Source organism: Anas platyrhynchos, chromosome 2 (genome assembly GCF_047663525.1).
Source record: "Anas platyrhynchos isolate ZD024472 breed Pekin duck chromosome 2, IASCAAS_PekinDuck_T2T, whole genome shotgun sequence".
NCBI classification, from domain to species: Eukaryota; Metazoa; Chordata; class Aves; order Anseriformes; family Anatidae; genus Anas; species Anas platyrhynchos.
Genome location: NC_092588.1, coordinates 73,884,418 through 73,899,447, shown reverse-complemented (window position 1 = coordinate 73,899,447; position 15,030 = coordinate 73,884,418). Strand labels below are relative to the sequence as shown.

Here is a 15,030-nt window from a genome sequence, read left to right as displayed (position 1 = left end):
TCAATCTGCACAGCACAAAATCCAGCTGAATTTCTCTTGGTCAAGTTCAGCAATAGATCATAAAAGCAAAGTAAGCAAGACAGGCAGAAATGCTTCGGCACAGGTGAAGAAAAAAGCTAATGTAAGTTTGATATACAATATGACCACCACATCCCAGTAGCTACAGACATGAATTTCAGGACATCACTTTTGGCAGACAGTATCCTTCAGCTGCTGAAAAGGGAAACAAGTGGTCAGGGGAAGCATCTTCATAACCTTACTCTGTTCATAACAACTCCTCCTAGGCATGAGCCTCTGCCAGCTTGCATCCTCCTTCAGGCAGATCACACGTGGAGGTGTCTGCACTGGCGTGCTCCAACAGAACAGTTGCGTCTCTCTCTAACGAGACAAAGACAACTGGTATGGGGGTGAAGTGGATGCAGTTTTGCAAGCTGCCAGCTGCTATGCACGGCTATCACCACACGCAGAGCACCATTTCAACGCATCATCGGGCTTCTGGTACCCACGCTGGCCCTCAACAAGCCAGGCCTGCTGTTTCTGCACAGCACTGCCGCGTACCAAGTAGATATGCCAGGTATTGCAGCACTAATCTTATTCAATGTCTACAATTAATCTGAATATTTTGAATTAAGTTTCAAGCAGAACAGGCTTATACAGTTAAATATGTCAATTCTTTATTCACTTGGTTAGATTCATATTAAAAAGAATTAAATCAACTATGACTTTATACTACTCACAAGCTATTAGCTACATCTTAGCATCTTAGGAGAAATTGCCACATTCCTGTTTACACGAGCAGTGCAAACTTAGCAGCAGGGTGCTTAAGAAGTTCACAATAGCTTGATTTCACATTCTGAAATAAACTTTCAGCACCCTCATGCTCTCTGAATGCTAAGATATATTTATATTATACGAAACATATTTAAAACATGTTTCAAATGTTTTAAATACATACTTTATAGAAACAGAAGCTATTACTTTGATGTACAAAGAAAGCCGACTAAGACTGTAGATCTAATTTAACGCCACTTAAGATGTACTTCAGACTAGCAAGGAATCACCTGTTGTTCTGAAAAGTCACAGAAGTTTGAGCTAATCCAGTCACATAACAAGACGCTTGTCTGCTCGCATCTGAAATCAATCATTTCATCTTCCCTTCTCTGCTGCGCTCCTGATCTAAACCCAGGCACTTTGGAATTTACCCTGGTGCTAAATTAATCACTCCACTGAAGCAGTGGAACAAAAAAAGCTCATTCTCCTCACCATCTTCCAAACATCTGGGAACAGACATACAGGTCAACTGAGAGCAAGCTAAAGCACAGCTTTAGGATGAAATCTAATCAAGCACGGCTATTCTCACACTTTTGTTTTATGAGAGAGACTATTTCCTTTACAGCACAACCACTGGCATGCTACTGTCAAGAGGTGGTGAAAGCAATAGATGAGTCCTCTAGAGAAAAAGGAATACTGTACATAAAATAAAGCAAATCAGAGCCTTTTACAGCACTCTGCATTGCCAAAAATCACTATACTTACCATCACTGAGCCTCAGAATATGATCCCTTTGAAAAAAATGGCGATGCCATGCACTGTGACAGACCATATCCAGCTCTGAAGGAGAAACTGAAGAAAGCACGGAACTACCTCAAAGCACGCAAGTATTTCACCAGAATCCCTACTGCATATCCTAGAAGAGTGCAAGCAGGGCCTACCCATTCCTTGCCTCTTACCAAAAGAGGCTACAGAACACCACGAGCTTATTGTTTTCTCTACAACACTTAAATGACATTCTGCAAAGAACAATATACACAGCAAACCACGCTCTACATCATTACCAGGTAACATTCATGCCTATAAGGAGTATAACAGCATCTATGATCGAGTCCTTTTTCCTCCTACCTATGCCTAATGCAGCCTGCAACTGAAGATCGTAGGGATTCCTTTTTGTCTAGACAGTTTCCCACAACACTTGGGCACACAGAAGATACTCTGCCAACAGACCACCGCAGTTAGGGAAGTGAAGCTTCAGAGCTGAGCTGACAACTGCAAGTAATGCTGGGCAACAAATAAGGAAAAATGATCCAGAAGCAACTGCTGTAAGGATCTGTTCCCACACCAATCTTCCCAGTACATTATTATTTGAACAGCCAAACTATATATATTTGAACATACACTCCACCAGCCTGGCTTTGGGAAAATGAAATTAAACCCAACAGTAGCCAGGAATTACTGCAGAAACCAGACACCTAAAACCACTCTATCAGTGACAATATGTTTGTATTATTTCCATCATGAGTACTTCATGAAAACATTTTCAACACCAAACAGAAAATTGCTCCAGAAAACACGTTTGTCCAAGATTCACCCTTAGTAGCAGAACTGAAAGTTTAAGGCAAGAACTGTTTCTTAGATAAGCCTGTCATCTCAACTTCCATGCTGTCCTCCAGGACTAGCTCCCTGTTGCTCTGTGAAAAGCTTCCACATAGTTTTGTGAAGCTTATTGATTTGACAAATTAATAGTGAGACCACGAAGAACCATGGGATAATACGCTGCAGTTATCTGCCCTAGTGACCCTGTCCTAGCATCAGGTCTCAGTGCCAATAGCACGGATTCTGGACAGAAGATCAGGAAACAGCTCCCACTTTCAAAAGATACTTAGCCAACAACTTGGCATCAACTCCTCAGCTAAAGAGCAACCTGTATTATGCAACTGAATAGCGCAAATGAAGCTTGGCTAAACAACTTCATTGTACGTGGATTCTCTACGAACTTCCCTAGTATAAGTGGTGTAACCTTCACTAAGGGAAAGCCAGCAGAAAACAAAAGGGCAGAAGACAAAAGACAAGAAGGGTACGTGGGTAGCAAAGGTGGTGCTGCCTATAGCAGCAAGAGAACAGAACTTGCAGCATCTGGATTTGATTCCCAGCTTCACCACTGCCCTGCTTGGTGACCTCAGGCAACTGTTACCTGTCTGCCTGTAGCCCTGCCTCAGTGGCACTGACTTGTCTTACACTGATTAAGATGTTAAGCAAGCATTCTGCTGTGTATCTGTGGGAATAAAACAAAGAAACTTGGACTGTTTTTGAGATGCTATTAGAATTTTAAACACACATCTGAGCTTCCTGCCAGCAATTTTCATTTACAGCGTCACTTTGGGAATAAAAAGAGTAGTCAAATCTTGACCTCCACCAGGAGAGGCTACCGTTTGCAAAAACAGAACTCTAAATACATGTATTTAATACTTCCAAATAACTTCAGTGCACCCAACGCCTGACAGTACCGCCCAAAAAGGAAAAACTCTGTTCCTCGGTCAAATTGCTCAATTTCTCCAGCTCTGGAAGTGCACCCTGTTATCTATTTCCTTCCACAGATACGTACTGCCTTTACTCCCACTTGCATCCAAAAGCTTTGGATTTTAGTAGTTCCAAGAGAATATTTTCAAAATGACATCAGAAACCTTCTACAGTCCATCAGTGCAGCTAGCATTTTTTCTGTGACTAGGATAACCTTAAAATTAGAAAGCAATGTTATCCCTTGCTGACTGAAATTTGACAGCTGAAAGACAAGTCTCACAGAGCACCCCAGAGGTGCTTTCTTCAACCTCCAGTCCCTCCTAAATACTTCCACAGCAGGCTGAATCAACTCCCCAGCTATCCATTCATACAGGAAAGCGATGGTCCTGGAAGAGAATAACCTTTATAAAAAGGTGTTCTCACTCTTCAGGAAGGGAAGATTTCAGTTTAGACATCAGCTGGCTGGGTCTACTTTAGAGGCAGCACGCTTCCTTCAAAAACGCTATAGGACCACACTGACTTTTGCCGTTTATTTCATCCAGAGCTGGGCATTTCCCCTATAATGGATGCTCTTAACACTGTCCCGAGCTGCCAATCTGTTCCAGCCTGAGCAGAGGCATTTAAAAGCTACTGCAAAGGCTTCCTTCGAGGTCCTGTCAACTGACTGACACCTTCCACTTCACCCTTGTAAGCTGAATCGACCCCTAGGAGATCAGAAAAGCTTCTCCTGCCCATTCTACACTTGAATCCTTACGGGAGGCACTCCACAGTGGCCTGACACCTTCACTTCTCAACTTCCCCCGAGGCAAGGCCTAACCCGCTGTGCCTCTGCTCCAGCCAGGAGCCACCCAGAGGCGATTTAAGCACGGAGCCCGTTTCCTGCCCCCACAAACCGGCCCGGGAGCAGCCCGTGCCACCGCTGCCCACCCTCCCCGCGGGGGCTGCTCACCCCTGCACGCCCGGGCTGTATTTCCTCGTCTTCCAGGGCGTGCCGGGGCTCTGCAGCGCCGGCTGAGGCGGCTGCCGCTGCTGGTGCGGGGAGGTGTTGGCGGCGACGCCGCGGCTGCCGGAGAGCAGGTAATTCATGCCATAGGTGCTGGCTTTATTCTCCCGTTTCCTCCGGCCCGGGTGGTACTGGTGCTGCTGGGGGGAGGCCGGCGGCGGGTGGTGGGGCCCGCGGGCGAGGTGCGGGGGGGGAGGCGGGTGGTGCCCGTTCACACTGTTCGCTTTCTCGCTCTCGTGGAAGTTAAAAAACTCCCCGGGCCCGGCCCCGCTGCCCAGCAGCCCGGGAGGAGCCACGGCCGCCCGGGGGCCGCAGGAGGAAGAGGAGGAGCCGCCGCCTCCGCCGCAGGAGCCCGAGGAGGAGGAGAAGCCGGGGCTCTCGGTGCCGGACTCCACCGACGAGCACGACGACGACGACGACGACACCGACGGCGACTTCTGCAGCCGCCGCCCTCCCTCCCCGCCACCACCGCCACCGTTGGCTGGGGCCGAGGGGTGGGGGGGGGCAACGGCGGCGGGGCCGGCGGTGGCTGCGGGCAGCAGCCCGGCCAGCAGGGCCGGCGGCGACGGCGAGGGCGAAGGCGGCGAGGACGAGGAGCAGCAGCCGGGGCCGGGCGCCCCGAGCCGGGCGCAGCCGTGGCCGCGGGGCGGAGGGGGCGAGGAGGAGGCGGCGGCGGTGTTGGCGGCGGCGGCGGCGCTGCTGGCGGCGGCTGGGTCCAGCGCCGGGGAGTTGAGGCAGAGGTAGTGCGGGAAGCCGGCGCCGCCGCGGCCCCCCACGCCCTGCGAGGTCTCCCAGATCTGCATCCAGAGCGCATTCGCGGGGCCTTTCTGCTCGGGCTGGATCCAGGCCACGCGGGGATCCATCCACGCGCTCCGCCCGCAGCGCAGCTCAGCGCCGGGCCGCGCCCGCTGCCGCTGCCTCCAGCCGGGCCGCGGGCACGGGCATGGGGCCGGGCACGGGGACGCGGACCGGGACGGGCAGGGCACGGCGGGCCCGGCGCTGCCCGCAGCGCTCCCCTCGCCGAGCCAATGTGGCGGCCCCCGAGGCAGAGCCAGGCGCCGCAGCGCGCATGCGCCGCCCCGTTTAAACCGGCACCCCCCTGCCCGTCCCCTTGGCCCCGCCGCCCCGGCAACCGCGCGTGCGCGCCGCCGGGGAAAGGGGGGGGGGGGGGGAAAGGACGTTTACCCCCCCCCCCCTCAACCTCACTGCGCATGAGCGGCCGGGAGGGGGCTTCGGAAGGGTTCGGAAAAGATCGGGAGGGGAGGGGGGAGCCCGAGCCGGCCGCGCATGCGCAGAGCGGCGCTGCCCCGGGCTGGGGGCACTGCGCTGTGAGGGGAGGGTTTAACGTGCGGTGCCTCAGGCGGGTCCGTTCCCTTGAGGGGAGCTGCGCGGAGCCTCCTTATTATTTATCTTGGTTTTTTTTGGAAGTCGGACAGCAGGACGTTCGCTTCTTTTCCTGTAGAAGCAGAGCTGCCGTCAGGAGTAACAGACTCACCGCACGTAAAAGCTCGCGGTGGGCTAACCGCAGCCCGGCCATGGGAGGGACCGTTGGTCCTGTCACACCAAGCACCTTCACCGCGCTGCCCGCCCCGTGAAACCACAGCGCCCTTCAGCCCGGGACACACACCGCCAGCACTGAGTTCAGCTGCTGGAGCCCTTGGTTGTACAGTTCAAAGGGTTTTGGATAACTTTAATTTAACCTGGAGACACACAAGCAGGGCGGTCACCTCTGTTCCCATATGTGTCAACCACACATATGAAGAACACACACATGAGAAGTCAACCACAAAATTACACTCTTTTATCCCCATATTCCCATATACCTTGCATCCTTGCCTCCAAGATGGCCCAGATGTAGTAAGAGGTCCTGGGGATCAGCAACATCTCCACACACCTCAGCCTGTGCTTGCTTTGTAGATCCACTCTGAAATACCCAGAGCCAGGACACCACAGAGCCCAGACCTTGACCCCTTTTAGCCATTTACTGACTTGTCACACACTAGGTAAAGATCACAACTTCAAGCTGCCCTGTTAAAAATCTTAATGAAGAAATATTGTTCAGTGTTAAAAACAAGCAACAACAACAAAAAAGCAACAAATGGAGGCAATTCCAAGCTCTGCTGTTTCATGATCTGATATTTTATTTTATTTTATTTTATTTTATTTTATTTTATTTTATTTTATTTTATTTTATTTTATTTTATTTTATTTTATTTATTTTCTTCCCTGCCCTGCTAATACCCTTAAAAACACAGCACCTGATTTCTCACCTTGCTAAAATTATCTCCACCTTCATTTTGAGGGAAGGCTGGTAGAGACCTGGCTGGCTTGAAGAAGCAATAACTCAAAAGCAGCTTTTGACTGAGGAGAAACACATTATTCCAGGGACTCTCATCACTCCCCATACTGTTTTGGAAGGGCCAGGCTGTTCCCTGAAGTAGCCACCATCTTCTCAGAAGTGTTTGCTTCTCACTGGTGTTAACTGTGTTCCTCTATTCAGAATTTCTGATGGTACAATGGTGTTTTGTCAGTTCTTTCTATGCCAGCAAATGCCATGTGTAATAGTGGGCATGGGGTAGAAGTTTGGGGCACAACCTACTCAAGGTTCATGACCTACTCAACATTTTAAGAATACGAAGAAGAAAGAAGTCTCCTCTGATAAATCTGTAAGCTGTGGTTTATTAACGCGCCAGTCCACTGATACATCTCATGATGATTGAAGGTTGCAGCAGGTCAGTGAAATATCTCTGCAGAAAAGGAGGAGACATTTACATGCTTTCTTTTGTAAGTGTGTAATATGAAACAACAGTAGCCAATTGCTTCTCATGTCACAAGGACAAGGAAAATTATCATCTTTTACCTGCTCATCAGCTCTTACTTTCCTCTGTTTCTAGACTCTCCATTAAGAAATCTGAATTTTTGATTCAGTTGTTTAAAGTTATCTTGCATCCATAACATAATCTTGCATATAACAGACCAAGCTCTCACATAAACACAGTAACCTGTTATTACGGCAGTAGGAAGAAATTAATGTCTTGCTTTCTGTGTTCCTTCTGATCAGAAAAGGGAGAGATGTCTCATTCTTTTCCCATTTGGGGACACTGGGACATGATTTTGGAGACAAATATAAGTGGAAGCAATTGATCGAGGTGTTTAATGAATATAACTATATTGTTAATATCTAAATATACAAGGCAGTTGCACTCTGGAAAACAATCTTCTCATGATATTATGGCCTAAAATACATTTACTACTTCATATTAGCATACGATTTTTCTTTAATAATTTAACACTCTTCAGTCAAAGTAATTGTTCGTGTTAAAATTCTGTTTAGAGAGATTCCGTCAAAATCAGAGCTTGGAAGATAACTTGTTCATGAATCCTTTGCTAGATATTGCAGTTCAAGGTCCTCTTTTGGACCTGGACCTGTGGAAGAAACAGTGTCACTCTAAAAGAATTTAAGAAATCTGTCGACTTACAAAATACCTGGAAGTCCATGGAATAGGAAAGAAAAGGAGGGAAGGAAGTGACAGGAAAAAAACACATACTAGTTTAGTGGTTGGATCAAAAAGATTTCCAAGACTATATGTAAAACAGGTAATCAAGGAAAGCATGTTTCACATCTTGTCTCCTTAAAATGAGACATTCCCTGTAAAGGTGGTGAGAATTTCCTTTGCAAGGACTGATTTTTATAAAAAGCCTGATTGATTTTAATTCAGTTGTCTTTTACTGAATGAAAATATACACTGAAGGTAAGACTCCCAGAAAGTATGAAAGTCAAATGTAGTTTTGATTGTCAGAAAAATGTGCTTTTTTTTTTTTTTTTTTGAAAGATCTTCCTTCCCACTGGTGAACTTGTAAGGACCTGGATAATGAGAATGAAATTATGATCCTAATCTGAGGAGGCCGAATCCCTTGCCTGCTGTGGGGAAACTCACATGCTTGATTCATACTATTAATGTCATATTAAAATGCCTCACACCAGCGCTGCCTGTCTTCATGCCAGTACCACAATGCTCCCATATCTGCTCTTTTCAGTGACTTCTGTTTCTTTAAGGTAGAATTTGAAGGCAGTAGTCAAAGTGATACAACTAATGACTAAAACTATGGTTTCACTACTTCTGAGGCCATTTAATTAATCTGTTATAAAGTGTTTCAATCTAGCTGTTTTTCACAGGAAACACAACCACACAGCTCCCTTCTGGATGAAGCTTGTATTTTGGTTTCAACTTCAGCCAAATACATCTTTGATTTGGCAACAGTGACAGTGCTGGAGTCTTTGGTAACCTTGTGGTTGATGACCTTGATGTCCTGATGACCACAATTCCAATTCTGTGAATAGTTCATATGATTTAGTAAATAATGGCAGCTGAGTTGGCTACCTAAATGGAATATGCAAGACAGTGTTGCCCAATGCTCGCTATTAATCTGTTTTTAAACAAACACTCTGAACTCATTAATACAGAGATAAATAGGTAATGTCTCATACCTTTAACATGGCTCAGTTTACACCCCTGGAAATGATGAGATGAAAATGCAACATACCCTTATGATGCAACCTTAATTCCCTTCTCTGAAGTTGGCAGTTGCCACAGGTGTGATTCTCTCAGGGCAATGCAGCGGTTGAGAGGTGACCGACAGGTTCTCCGGCAGTTCACGCTCTCCAGCACCACTCCAGGATGTTGTCCCGTATGACCTTCATTCTGGCCATCCGCAGTCTCTGCAAGCCTCTGACGCATCGCCTCCTTCACACTCACCGGCTCTGCTCCTCTTCCATAGTCTTTGCAGTCCACAGAATACATGGAGAAGACAAAGGGACAGGCTCAGCAGTATATCTGATCAGACCTGTATCTACCGAAGACAGAGATAGTAAAGAAAAGAGCAAACTATTTTTTGTAGCTGGATGGAAGCACTAGAGAAAGGTTGTCTAGCCAAGGAGGTGCATCTCTAACCCTTGACCCTCAGAGTGCGCTCGTCACCAGGAGACAGGGGAGAAGGTAAACGGGAGATAGTTTCATTAACTGCGCTCCTGACACTTTTATTTTTTCAGTAAATACATTCCTGGACATGAGAGGGGCAATACAGTTTTCATCTCTCAAGCTGAGAGGATCAAACTGGGGAGGTGAATATAAAGGCAGAACTGGAGTTTCTGGTTCTTACACGGCATGGCTTGGGGCATTCTTGCAATCAGTCCTCCAGAAACCCAGGCTTTTACCTTTTTCAAAATGTCCTTTTCTGTTTCCCATTAGACAAGGTCTGGAACGTTGAACAGGCTAAAATCGTGTCATCTTTTCCTCCTTAAATCTTCCACTTTGCTCAGTCCTCCTTCCCTTGGCTCAGTGTCCATTTCTGATGAAGGCTGAGCTTCCGCCAAGTATGGGGTGTTGAGGCATATTCAGCAGCGAATTCAACTGCAGAGGCTGAAACAGCTGTCAGCCACGAGCCAGCTCTTCTTCCCACTCCATCTTCCCCCAGTCTTACAAAGGATGCCATCCCTGTGTCAGAGAAGCTGAACAGATGATAAATCAACTGCTGAACAGCTGCAGCTCCTAGCCAGGCATGTTTGTACGCATTGAAAGCCTCTTCTAGCTGCCTATATAAAATAGCTGGGTGGTGAACGGAGAAAGCGTGGGAGGCAGTTCACAAGTCACTCAATTACACTTGCAGTCAGGGTGGCAATTTGAGAGAGAGGGGTTGCATGGACAGCCAGGTGTGATTCTTGCCCCACCACCAGTGTTTAATGCTGAATGTGTGTCAATGCTGGAGCTCTCTGCCTTGGAGAGCTTTTGTCATGTGTACATCGTATGGATTTGCAGTACTACAGCAGAAGTGAGATAAATGTGTAACTGATATACCCACATTATATTTCCCTTAATATGTTTGGGGCTTTAATGGGGATTACTTTCAAAAGGTTGCTTTATTATGAAGATTTGTCTTGGTTTATTACACAGCAATTATATTCTTAACACTGTTATTTTTTTACACTTTTTTATGACAAAAATATTTAACTGTTCTGCTTTAAGGATGGTCTATGCAACTTTGTAAATTGTTCTTATGCTCTATTTCATCTCTCTTCCTTGTCTAGAGGACACCTTCCTTTATTCAAAGCCTTATTTAGACATGGAAATTAAATTCTGGTAACAAGCACAGAAGACCATTCTATGAATATTTCTAGATGTAAAAAATATCTATGAGAGAGATCATAAACGAGGGAAGTTTGTGTTAAATATCTATAAAGCTCTTGGAAGTATTTTTCTAAGTGGGATCTGAATAGTTTTAAGAAATCAGGTGCTCTGCCTTCATGTCCTGATAATGGAGAAGTCGCTTTTGTAAGAAGGATAACTTGCCATTGAAGGACAGGTCGACAGAACACTTTAAGGAGACTCTATTGGCAGTTCATGACAGCAAATTCCTGGAACTGGTCAGGATTCCTCTCTTACTCTTGTTTGCAGTCAAGGAGGTCCCAGGATCATTATTAAGTTGTCATTCTCCAGGTTGTTGTTTAGAAGACAGCTGAGGGCTGTGTGAATCCTGGCGAGTGCAAGGGATCCCAATTCAGAATGTAGCTGCACATGCTCTGAAATGGAAGGAAAAAGCAGATCTGGCTAGACCTTCTGCTGGGAAAAGAATCTGTAAGTAATGCATTCCTCCGAGGAACAATATTACAATAAAAAAAAAATGCTTACTTTCACATCTGTTCATTTTGATATGTTTCTGCTGAGGAAAGATACTATTAAAAAAAAAAAAAAAAAAAGACAGAATAAAAAATTGCAAAGAGATACTGGAAAATTTATGAGAGAGCTGATATAAAATGTGCTTAGTGAGGATATATCCTTGAGCCCTCATCTGCCATGTTCACATGGCACCCAATAGGGCGCCAGCTGCTTCAACACTAAACGTGGAAGAATCATTTATGCGTAGGAGAATGACTATGGATAGAGTTAAAAAAGTTACATTGGGTGTCAGCAAAGACCATCATGGTGAAAGAAGCTCAGTCTTATTAGCTCCTAAGCTAGATCAAAGCCATATTTGATCTTGTACAGATTTCTGCAAGCTGATTTATCTTGTGTGGACAGCTGCCTAATTATCTTTCTTTGGTTTATCCTGCCCACTAGTCCTCATCTATAGGCAGCACATGCACATACCTATATATTTTTGTTCTGCACTTTATTGCAATAATAATTGCAAAAATAATTGCAAAATTGCAATAATAATTGCAAAAATAACTCCTGCCTATGTATTTCTATGTCCTGTATCTCCACCTTCAAAGCTATTACCTTTAACTGTTCTTGGGCCACAACTAAATCACTATGACATCTCAGGAAGATCTCTGGAAGAGAAACAGCTTGATGCCTGTATGAAAGTGCTGACCTGAGCCATATTAACATTGGCCCATGGATAAGTGAGCTGAAAAGTGCAGAAGATCAAAGGAGAGCATTTTTTTTTTTTTTGCCACGGTTTTTAGATAACATTAATTTGGAGCAGGTGTAGGATAGATTAGATGGGGACTGATGGGAAGCAATAACATGGTTTAGCAGGTCCTTTAGAATGAGGATAAGAACAAGGATGGGGAAGTGTGAGTCACTAAGAGAACATTTATTTTGATGTGGAGGAAGATGTGGACTAGGAAGGAGGATAACAAAGGAGATGGAGGGGTCAGATGGAGGTGTTGGCCAAGGGGCACGAAAACCCACAGTTCTGACTCATCTGTCAGTATACACCTTTGCCATTTCCTCTTTGAAGGAGCTAAAGTCAAGGCCAGGGGTCGACAGGACAGCATTCAGATGTCTCTCTCCCAAACTTTCTCATAGTACTCCAGCTTTCTTGCACCAAAACCTCCTTGCTCAATAACAGAACGAGGTAGCCCCTTTACAGCTTCCTCTGCTTCCCCTGAGACACAGTAAACTGCCTTACTATCATTCTTTTCAGTGGATGGACAGACTGTGGCCAGAGATCAGCTAGGACTTTTCCAGAGCTTCTCCAGTTCGTCCATACCATTTCATCTAGGTACCTTACACTCATGCAGAGGAACAAACATGCCTTAGGGCTGAAAGCTGAAGGCAACCAAGACACACCAGAACACCCCAAGGCCCTCTTATGTCGGCAGCGCCTCTGTCTCATGTCTGTAGGTATCAGCAATGAACAGGATAGTTATCTTCAATTGGCAATCTCCCCTCCACAGCCACAGGAATTAAATTAAGGAGTGTGTTCACCAGTCAGTGTCCAATCTCAGCAAGCACCAGTTCCACAACAAGTCTATGACTCCAAGCTCCTGGACTTATGAGCACTGTATGGACAAGTAGTCATTTACTGTGCCAAGACCAGAAAAGGCATGAGGAAGAGGGGACTGAAATGTCAGCTGAGGATTTGTGGTTGCTTGTGATGACTGCTTAGGTTGAGCTGGGAGAATAGTTCTTGTCACTCCAGGTAGGTCAGGGGCCTATGCAAGGAGAAGCTGCCATTCCTGCTGCCACAAGCCAAGGTGAAGCACCATGTAACTTCATGAAGGGGCAGCTTCATTCATTTTCCATGCTTCAAAAACACCATAGGCTCAAAGCATCCAGAAGGATGGAAACAGCCCCGGGTTCCTCCTGTGAGGTCATGAGGAGGCCTCAGAGGCCAGTGATACTCTCTGGTAAGACCTGGTGTACAGCCAGTTCACTGATGGTTCCCAGCTGAATGAAAGGCCTGAGCCTGATGTTCTCCCCAGCTGAGTGAAAGGTCCCTGCAGCCATGAGCCTGCCTTCGAAGAGCCTGGCCTCCACTACTACAACTCTAAGTAGAAGTTGTTTATTTGTTTATCATAGCTGCTACTGCATGAAGCTACCAACAGGATACTCTTTTCTGGCAGAAAATGGTGTGGTACTGACTGAAACCATGGAGCTGGTAAATTGGGCACTCACTCTGCTCTCAGAAACAGAACTTGCTCAGCAGTCTTTTCCTTTTGCTGTGGTGGCAAGGTGCATGGAGCTCCTTCTCACATCTGGAAACAGCAAGTTCATATGGAGACAAGACAGGTGTGCTCATTCATGGCTGTAGGGCTGGCTAGTAGAACCAGGCTGTAGCTGTTTCCTCATTCAGAGCTGCCTGGTGATACCCATGAAGTTGATCCCAGGTAGTTCGTCCTGAGATGGCGGTAGATAAGGTTCCTGATAAATATTTTTTTTTTAGACAGCAGCTGGGTGGACGTGCTCTCATGGCCATGGAGTTAGGTGACAGACATTAACACAGTGTAAACCTTGAGCTTCTGAGGATTGTGCAAAATTCTTAGAACTCAGTTAAGCCATGTGGCTGCCAGTGCTGAGGGTTGAGATCTGAGTCTTGCATGGTGGGAGAAAACACTAGAACAAAATGCATCAAATGAACAACTCTTGTGTGGTCTTCGGCTCTTATTTTCTCAGTTCATCTACCATGAATTAGGATGAATGTAATCAGACTGGCAATGCAGACAACTCCACAGATGTGATTCTGAGCATAATGCCATTCTACTGCCCTTTCCAGCTGCACATGTATAAATATCACGTACTGCTTGAAAAGTGCTTCTCTGACGATTTTTTTTGCCACTTTTTTTAAACACTTATGTTTATTCCTTCCCTTTTTGGTGGTCTAGGTCATGCTGTCCAGAGGCCGCCCTTTCTGATATTAGTGTTCTTATGGGATGTTGTGTCAAGGACTCAGCCAATTCCTACATGATATAGTCATCTTCCTCTAGCGCCTTGCTTGTAAAGTTAGGTCAGTCCCTCTACACCTCCAATGGGATTGTCACCTGACATTGATCATCCTGTGACTCACCTATGAGAACAACACATAGTACCAATCTATAACCCATACTACCTGTTGGGATGTTTCAAGAGTGTCATTGCAGAAATCCATGCCTGAGTCTTGGCCGTGAAGTGCAGACCACTTCAGAGTCATCCCTTGGATTGTATCTTCTAGGAGTGGAGAGAGCAAGAATGATCAAAGAAGCTGTGTCTAGAGCTGCTGTCCCAAGGATTTGGAAGCTGCCTCTTTCATATTTTGCCTGGTATTTCTTCCTTTCTGCATCTCTGTGACAAGCAAAATCCTTCCCCTGTCTTGAGTGTAAAGTATTTATTGTTCAGAACTCGGTTATGGTGTGTAATGCACACCCAGCCTGGCCATAAGAGTTCTATTATCTGGTGCTGGCCTGGAGATGATATGTCGTTACCAGTAGTGGCTCTGGCTCAGGACTAGAGGACAGAGTAGATGTGGTTTTCCAGGCATTTTGGCCATGTTTGTGCCAAAATGTTTGTGCAGCTCTGCCTCAGCTTTCCACATAGCTGCTAAGAACAATTTATTGAAGTTTGTACCGTATGACGTTGTCGTTTGCTGTACCCAATTCAAACTTTCTCATTCATTTTGAGCTCTCCCATCTGGGCCACATGGAACCCAGCAAGAATTATAGGCAAAATGTTTTAATCTCACAGAAATTACTTCTTTGGTTACCTACGAGGAAGGAGAAATGATCTGTGATGTCTCAGGGCAGATCTCATCAGTCACGCAGGAAAGTTTCAAATCGGATCTGTTAGAACAGAGTATTTACAGTATACATTAGGACAGATGAAACCTCTTCTAGAATAAAGTAGAGCTCTGGCTGAGTGCCCAGCCTTGTTGCCAAACAGCTGGCCTTGCTGTTGGAGCAGAAAGTAGAAAATGTACATTTCCCTGGAGGAATCTGTATGAAGGTTAACAGAGGTTAGAGACTTGTTCCCACA

General features: G+C 45.9%; 1 protein-coding gene and 1 long non-coding RNA gene across 6 annotated transcripts in view; both read right to left on the bottom strand.

Moving 5' to 3' along the window:
- Positions 1–5,412, bottom strand: part of TENT4A (terminal nucleotidyltransferase 4A) — a 59,839-nt gene extending 54,427 nt beyond the window's left edge. For 2 of the 4 annotated variants that reach the window (XM_072034949.1, XM_072034951.1), the window contains exon 1: positions 4,244–5,411. In XM_072034949.1, coding sequence (XP_071891050.1) covers positions 4,244–5,160 — 917 coding nt within the window. In that variant the 5' untranslated portion in view covers positions 5,161–5,411. Of the gene's footprint in view, positions 1–4,243 lie in introns of all 4 variants that reach the window. The other 2 variants (XM_072034950.1, XM_038174684.2) reach the window with 2 other exon arrangements.
- Positions 5,413–6,753: 1,341 nt separating this feature from the next.
- LOC113842783 (uncharacterized) lies at positions 6,754–9,806 on the bottom strand. 2 transcript variants are annotated; one of them, XR_011807703.1, is made up of 3 exons: positions 9,513–9,806; positions 8,843–9,148; positions 6,754–7,044 (listed from the first exon to the last, which is right to left on the bottom strand). It is a non-coding gene; the product is annotated as an uncharacterized lncRNA (long non-coding RNA). The 2 variants fall into 2 exon arrangements; XR_011807702.1 differs by lacking the exon at positions 6,754–7,044 and adding an exon at positions 7,179–7,723.
- Between the last annotated feature and the right edge of the window lie 5,224 nt (positions 9,807–15,030).